The sequence below is a fragment of the Cervus elaphus genome, chromosome 1 (assembly GCF_910594005.1).
Source record: "Cervus elaphus chromosome 1, mCerEla1.1, whole genome shotgun sequence".
Classification (NCBI taxonomy): Eukaryota; Metazoa; Chordata; class Mammalia; order Artiodactyla; family Cervidae; genus Cervus; species Cervus elaphus.
The window spans coordinates 47,033,888-47,042,265 of record NC_057815.1 but is presented as its reverse complement, the minus strand read 5'-3'; the positions used below and the strand labels follow the sequence as shown (position 1 = coordinate 47,042,265).

General features: G+C 39.9%; 1 protein-coding gene across 1 annotated transcript in view; it reads right to left on the bottom strand.

Annotated features, from left to right (window-relative positions):
* Nucleotides 1–3,325: 3,325 nt before the first annotated feature.
* Nucleotides 3,326–8,378, bottom strand: part of CRTAM (cytotoxic and regulatory T cell molecule) — a 28,471-nt gene continuing 23,418 nt past the window's right edge. Inside the window, exons 10-11 of the mRNA XM_043901443.1 lie at nucleotides 6,584–6,670; nucleotides 3,326–4,219 (exon numbers count right to left, since the gene is read on the bottom strand). Coding sequence (XP_043757378.1) covers nucleotides 4,089–4,219; nucleotides 6,584–6,670 — 218 coding nt within the window. The 3' untranslated portion in view covers nucleotides 3,326–4,088. The remainder of the gene's footprint in view (nucleotides 4,220–6,583; nucleotides 6,671–8,378) is intronic.

Here is an 8,378-nt window from a genome sequence, read left to right as displayed (position 1 = left end):
GTGCTGCGATTCATGGCGTCGCAAAGAGTCAGACACAACTGAGCAACTGAACTGAACTGAATGACTAATGGCGGGGCTTCTTTGGAGTTTCACTGGTAAAGAATTAGCCTGCCAATGCAGGAGACACGGGTTTGATCCCGGGGTTGGGAAGATTCCTTGGAGAAGGAAATGGCAACCCACTCCAGTATTCTTGCCGGGAAAAGCCCCATGGACAGAGGAGCCTAGTGGGCTGCAGTTCATGGGATCAGAAACGGACTTAGCAGCTGAGCAATAACGACTAATGATACTGCGCATCTTTTCATGTACTTATGGTTGTTTTTAAGTGACTTTACAAGTTATTGCAAATGTATTTTAAACTTCAGATTAAAGAGTTTCTATCTGAGCAATCTCTAAAAGTGATTTGTCTCTGACAACTTTCTTGCTTTCTAGTATTAAATGTTCTAGGCTCCAGTTATGCATTTCTTGCCCCAACCTGCAATTAACCATTTGAATTTCCTTGTTATATACTTTTTATATGTTATACTTGTTATATACTTTTTTATATTAAGCACAATTTGCCTTTTTCCCTTGTTCTTTTTCTGGTGTGGTATTATTGTTTTTCTTATTTTTAGAAGCTGTTTAAGGATTTTACCACTTTTCCCCCAGCCTTTCACTTGCTATTTATTAATTGCCTTGAGGCATTTATTTTTTATATAGTCAAAGTTATCACTCTTCTCCTCTCATATTTTTGAATTTTGAGTCATGATAAGAGATGTTTATTCCACTCCCAGGTTATAGACCAGTTAACCTATTTTTTTCTGGTATTTCTATGGTTTCATTTGTATTTTTAAATATTCCATCTCTTTGGATTTTATTTTTGGTTTACGATGTCTTTATCAAGTTTTGCCTTTTTCTGTATGGCTGCCCAGTTAGTAAAATGTTGATCTTTTCTTTTGAAAATCATTTGAGATACCACCTTTATCTCATATAAAAATTTTATTTTACAGCATCAGTATTAATACATTTTCTTCTAATTGCTGCTTATTTTATTATGAGATGAGGTGACAGAGTTCATCAAAGGCTTTTCTATGTGTTTTTCTTCAATAGCAGTGCCTTTGTGCATTATTAGCTGTAAAGTTAAAATTCTGTATATCCAGTTACCAGGATGTTCTCAGTAAGCAGACCCAGGATTTAGTGGTCTCTATGCCATTGTTTCTTAAACCAGTACAGGGAGAAACTAGTACTCTCATCTCGTTTAGCCTTCACACTAATCCTGTGTGGTGGGAATTTTTATCCCCATTTTACAGATGAGGAAGCTTAAGATACAGGAAGTTATTCTGTGACCAAAACCAACTAACCACAACCTGGGAATAAAGAATTACGGAAAAGCAAAAGAAAGAGAGCACACCCCCCATTGTAGAGAATAATATTCAGGAAATTCTCTGGCAGTCCAGTCTCAACGTTGAGGGCCTGGGTTCAATACCTGGTCAGAGCTAAGAGTCCACAAGCTGCAGCATGGCCAAAAAAAAAAACCAACAATAAAGAGTAATATTAGTTATTGATTTGATGTTTATCTCTAGTCAAAGGGGTAGCTTCACTTGAAAATTTCATCTGGATCTCTGAGGCTTAGTCTGCTTCAAACCACACTGAAAGTCACAGAGTCTAGTATTTTTCTAATGGGACACAATTTTTATTTCACAAATCAGGGCCTGGCTCAAAAGAGGTATCCTATCTTAATTAAAAATTGTGACTCATTCTTTCAGGGGATTGCAAAAGATCTGGCAGAATTATTTTGTGTTTAAATGTCAATAAAGGTGCTTCCACAAAGCTAAGTCTCTCTACAGTTAGGCAAGATATCTTCTTAAAAAAATAAACTGAGGCATTTGGGGAGAATTTAAAAAGTTGTTATTGCCTTAGTGTTGGTTTGCTTCTATGTGAAAATGAGATGTAGCACAGAAGAGGTGGGAAAAAATTATCATATTTGAACAGGTCTAGAGTAATGGTCTGGAGAAGGCAGTGGCACCCCACTCCAGTACTCTTGCCTAGAAAATCCCATGGACGGAGGAGCCTGGTAGGCTGCAGTCCATGGGGTCGCTAAGAGTTGGACATCGACTGAGCGACTTCCCTTTCACTTTTCACTTTCATGCATTGGAGAAGGAAACGTCAACCCACTCCAGTGTTCTTGCCTGGAGAATCCCAGGGACGGGGGAGCCTGGTGGGCTGCCGTCTATGGGATCGCACAGAGTTGGACACGACTGAAGCGACTTAGCAGCAGCAGCAGCAGCAGCAGCAGAGTAATGGTCAGTGCTGACAAATTTGCTCATGAAGGCATTACAGGAAGGAAAAGGGCTTCTCTCTTAGTAGGTGCAACACTATAAAAATAGAATTGGATTTCAGCTAGATCAAAATGTTATTATAAATATAGCAAAGTACTGTGACTTCACTTGGGGGAGGTAACAGGAAATTATGTTATTGGGTTAAATTAGTGACCTTGTGAATGACTAGCAGTTCAACTGTCCTCTTCCTCTGAGGGGAGCCTCCCTATTTGATGTGTACTCAGTCTGTTGGGTAGTAGGATTTTTCTCTCTGTTATTTTTACCTAATGAGAGATGCTTGCAGTCAGAGAATTTTGGTTTGGTTTTTCTTGAGTCATTTGAAAAGAAGTAAAATAAGCATCTTTTTGACTTAATCCCCGAAAGGTAAAACTAAGAAGGATAGAGATTTTCTTAGTTCTTCTTTAGCTCCATTTTCCAATGAGCAGAAACAAGGAAACATGAAACACTACCTTAATTATATGTAAGGAATGAGATAGGATCCTTCTCCTGCCTAAAGAGTCATCATGTCAACTTACAATGCTTTAGAGCAGCGGTCCCCAACTTTTTTTTGGCACCAGGGACAGGTTTCATGGAAGACAATTTTTCCATAGACCAGGGAGATGGGGATGGTTTTGAGATGATTCATGCTCATTACATTTATTGGGTACTTTGTTTCTGTTATTATTACATCAGCTTAGATCACCAGGCTTCAGATCCCAGAGGTTGGGGACCCCTGGATTAGAGGGGAAAGCACTTCATTCTGTCCTTATGCCTTTCAGTAATTTTGTGACTGTTTTTTAAAAAATTATCACAAGAAAAAAAATCACAGCTGGATCTGGCCTCTGTAACACACGAACTCATAAATTTTATGTGTGGTAGAGCAGTGCAGGGAGAGGTGGGGACTGCGGGTGGTATTATTTTAGAAATAGTTTATTCAGACCCAAAGAATGAGACATGTCATAAATGTTTTCACACATTTTCATGTGTAAAAGCGAAGGGAGGAAGTACACCTTGGAACAACCACTAGAAACACATAGTCAGCTCTTTATTAAGTACATTTTTAAAAGCATCTATTAGATCAGTCATCAGGAAATTCAACTCATTATTTTCTTTTGTACATGTCTTTGTAATGAAGTGTCCTGGTAGAAACATGGTCTACCAGGTCAACAATTGTGATTTAGCAAGACAATTCTAAGAACATGGAATCTTTGGGTCTGCCTTGAACTACCCTTAGGTCTTGGGGCATGATCTTTGGGACCTTCATGTTCATCTGACTCATTCATGACTTCTCGCTGACAGGGCATAGACTGGTTACAGCTGCTTAAAGTCCATCTTGAAAGTCAGCTCGTAGGACTAGAGACCTTCTTTGGGTCCTTTTCATCCCAAAGATCTTTATTTGGAAACCAGAAAGAAAGATTAAAAAAAAATTTTTTTTTTTAATGTTTAAGTAGTTCCACTGGAGCCCAGCATCTAAAATCTGTTTCCTTTACAGTAAGAATGTTAGCTGATCACATTGACCCTGATCCCAAAGCTTAGTAGAATCCTCCCGCTCTGAAGTAGTGTCAGGCATAATAAGTTCTCTTCTCTTCTCTTAAACTACAAAGCTTTATGTCCATGGGTTAGTCCTCACTTCTTGCTCTGAGTCCCAGGGTGGTTCACCACTGGGGGACGCCATCTTGCATTGCACTCGAAGGGCGTTTCTCATGTGACGGTAATTAAGCGCCTTCCCACAGGCTGCTCTATCGAGGTGATGATGAGGCTGCTCTGAAATCGTATTTTCTGTTGCAACGCTCCCTACACGATGCTTTCTGGTATATGAGACAGCTCTCCTTTTAATTTTGAAGGTTGTGCCTTTTCCTTCGTCTTTGTTTTTGCCTCCGAGTACAACTGTGTGATGTAGTTTATGCAGCTCCTAGAGCGGGAAGCTGAAAGAAAAACGTGGCAAACCCAAACAGTTAGTTTGAACATTGTTGCGCCCATTTATTTAAAACACGCGAATCGCCTTGTGGTATTTGTAGGTCTGAATGTTAATGTCTTAGAAAACTCAAATCTGAAATTCACTGCTGTGTACACATGGTCTTGAATGCTCTGTTACAGCCTAATTTTCAAAAAGCCTTATGTAAACATTATGCTCATAAACCTGAAATAAGGTATATAGACATCTCTGCTATCAAATAACGGATGTGTTGCTGGGAAAAAAATATATTGCCTTTAACATGATTTCATACTGAAAGTAAAAAGGCTTATGGGATAAGAGGTTTTGGGGCAGCTCACTGAAAGCTCACGAAGCTCTGTACACGAAGTGTACAGAAGTGTCTCCAGAAGGCAATGAGCAGAAATGATAGAGTTGAAATGCTGGATTTGAGGGAGCTGAGGAAAGGAGGATGAAAGTGGGGCATCAGATCCCTGGAGACAGTGCAACCTCCCACAGCTGTGGCAGTCATCCCACCCCAGGGAGTATGTATGGGGGCAAGGGACAGACCTTTCTGGGTAGGGAGTCCTGAGTGCACAGACTTATTCTATTTTTTTAATTTAAAAAAAATAGTGACATATATTAATAGTTGATTTATAATGTGTTAATTTCTTCTATGTAAATGCTCATTTTATACTTTCTTAAAGGTGAATTAAAGGGCTTCTGCTTGCTCAGCAGCTGAACTGAGGACTTTCTTTTCCTGCTAAAGGTTACAATTCTACTCCCACTGTTGTTGTTTTTTTGTTTTTGTTTTTTGAAATTTTTATTTTGTATTGGGGTATAGTGGTAAAGAACCTGCCAGCCAGTGCAGGAGACATAGGAGACACGGGTTTCATCCCTGGGTGGGAAAGATCCCCTGCAGGAGGAAATGGCAACCCACTCCAGTGTTCTTGCCTGGAAAATCCCATGGACAGCGGAGCCTGGTGGGCTACAGTCCATGGGGTCACAAAGAGTTGACACAAGTGAGCAACTGAGCCCGTACATTGGGTATACCCAATTCTCAATGTTGTGATGGTTTCAGGCGAACAGCAAAGCTACACCCACTGCTCTGTTCCCCTTGCCTGGGGGAATGGGTATAGGAAACAACCCCAATTACACATTATACTGACGTCATAGAAACGCGTGTTGCAGTGTAACAGCCTGTAGGCAGCTGACCCACATTTCCCCGCCCACCCCGGGTCTCACACACACCCCGCTCACTCATGCCTCTCTTCCTAGTACTACAGCTAATCTTTCTTTCCATTTCACACCTTGCTAGGTCAAAACAAAAAAAAGCCAGCGGTGTTATAAAAGAAATGCTTCTTATAAAGCCTCAAGAAAACCAATAGCAACTAGTGGCAAAGCTCACTGCATTGTCTTGCAACTTTGGGCAGGTGGAATAAGTTAATTTACACGGAGGAAACAGTGGTTGGAAGGTATAAGATTCTTGCTGTGCTATATTCCTAGCTTCTGTCTACTTTATCTTTGTCAAGAGTACACACACACACACACACATGCACACACACACTGAATCTCCTTTTAGATTTTTCTTTTCATATTTTGCTTGAAGAACTGCAATAAAGTAATCCAAAAGACATGAAACATTTCTGCTTGAATTTGTTAAGCCTCGTATTCATTTGCGTGAGAGCTAAGTGGCGTCAGTCATGTCTGACTCTTTGCGAACCCCTGGACTGTAGCTTGCCAGGCTCTTCTGTCCATGGGGTTTCCCAGGCAAGAATACTGGAGTGGGTTGCCATACCTCTGTCCAGGGATCTTCTCCACCCAAGGGTGAAACTGCATCTCTCCTGTAAGCAAGCGGGTTTGTCTGTTTGTTTGTTTTTACCACTAGCGCCACCTTGAAAGCCCTATATTCATTTATTCCATACAAATTTATCAGACTCTCCACTTATGATGTGGCAAGCCCTATGCTAGGATCTGAGGATACATACAGAGTAGATCCAATTGCTCACCGCCTGGAGGTGTATTGTGGTAGCTGGATTAACACACCAAAAATGACAGTCTGGTGGGGGAAGTTCTTCATTGGTAAAGCTGTATATAGGATCCTGTGGTGCACAGGAGGGGTATACAGTCCAAACTGTACCTGTGTGTGACAGCAAGGACTCAGGGATGGCTTCCCAAAGGGGCTTACATTCAGCTATGTGAACTTAACTGCTACTTTTTGTTTTTTTTAGGTGTATTTCCTTAAGTTCTGTGAAATGATTCAGGTGATTTGCTTTTTCTTGTGCTAAAAATCAAACTTTGATTTTTCCTTTCCTCATGAAAGGCAACAAGTTAATGAACCTCATTTTTCATGTCTCAGGTCCCATAGTTGACTTACTTTGGCCATTTTTCTCTTGGGATGATGTTTCTTCATTATTTGACCTCGATCTGTAACTTTCTAGAGTGTGCTCTGAAATCTCACTTTCTGCAAGAAGAAAAAATTGTTATTGATTTCTGGTGCTATGGACATCATCTGTATTTAGAAATGTATGTTTGAGTAAGATGATAACTGTTTTTATGCAATAGTAGACTTACCACTTCCTCCCCTGTACCTCATTACTTGTTAGTTCAGTAAATAATTTTTTAGTCTCTACTGTGATTCCTACAGGCACTGTGCCATGCAGTATAAGAGTTGCAGAAGTCAGATGACAGCATATTAGAATAAAATACTGTCTTTTTGGAAGAAACAATTCTAGTAGCACTTAAAGAAGTATGGTGGGGGAGGTATCAATGAGAGGTTTTGAAACAATACTGTGGCGATTGCCTGTTGTGTGGGTACAACTGGAAAGCCAGACCCTATATGTAGGTCTGTATATGATAAAAATGTTAGTCCATCTGAATATCTCAAAAGATATATTAAACTAGGAAAAGCAATACTTAAAATTTTTTTTCAACTTTTTATTTTGTATTGGGGTATAGCTGATTAACAATATTGTGATGGTTTCAGGTAAACAGTGAAGGGTCTCACTCAGCCATATATATACATGTATCCATTCTCCCCCAAACTCCCCTCCCATCCAGGCTGCCACATAACATAGAGCAGAGTTCCCTGTGCCATACAGTGGGTCCTTGCTGGTTATCCATTTTAAACATAGCAGGATGTTCATGTCCATCCAAAACTCCCTAACTATCCCTTCCCCACATCCTAACCCCTGGCAACCATAAGTCCATTCTCTAAGTCTGTGAGTCTCTTTCTGCTTTGTCAGTGAGTTCATTTGATCATTTCTTTTTAGATTCCACACGTAAGGGATGTCACATCAAGTGCTTCACTGTGAAGGTGTGCACTGACTCCTTCTCTGTCGGGCTGACTTCACTCAGGACCACCCTCTCTAGGTCCATCCAAGTTGCTGCAAGTGGCCTGAGTTCATCCTTTTTAACGGCTGAGTAATATTCCATCATATAAATGTACCACATGAGAAGCAACACTTGTAAAAGGGTCAGAGCCATTCAAAGATGCGTTAATAGTAGTTTGCCATAGGACGTAATATATTCTCTGTCATTGAAGGTGTATGAGACATATATGGCTAAATCATCAGGGTTCAAGAGCACCATAATGCAAGTCACATGTATAATTTACAATTTTCTAGTTGCCATCACAAAAAGTAAAAGGAAGCAGGTGAAATTGATATGTTTTATTTAACTAGTAGATTCAATGTATTGTTATTAGACATATCTTGTGTGTGTGTGTGTGTGTGTGAACTGAGTCTTCAAAACTGGATGTGTATTTAATCCTTAGAGCACCTCTCAAGGGTGCCTAGCCACAGTTCATGTGCTGACTAGCCATGTTATGGCTACATTGTATTGAACAGTCCAGGTCTAAATAACCACTCAGAATTAAAGAAGAGATTTAATCTTGACACGCATTTATGGAATGAACAGAGCAGATTGTTATTCTGGATAACTTCTAAGGTCTCTTCTGTCTCTGATGTTGAGTCTATATATTTTAATAGGTATCTTCTATACTAGCTAAATAATTTTGTTTTTGTTTCCAATGATAACTTTTAAATCAGAATGCTTAGGAAAAATTACGAACATGTGGTTGACGGAAGCTGAGTGCATTCTTACAGAGTAAGAATGGGCCCACAAACAGTCTATTATATTCAACCCTTGACCGGTCAATCAGTCCTAGAATA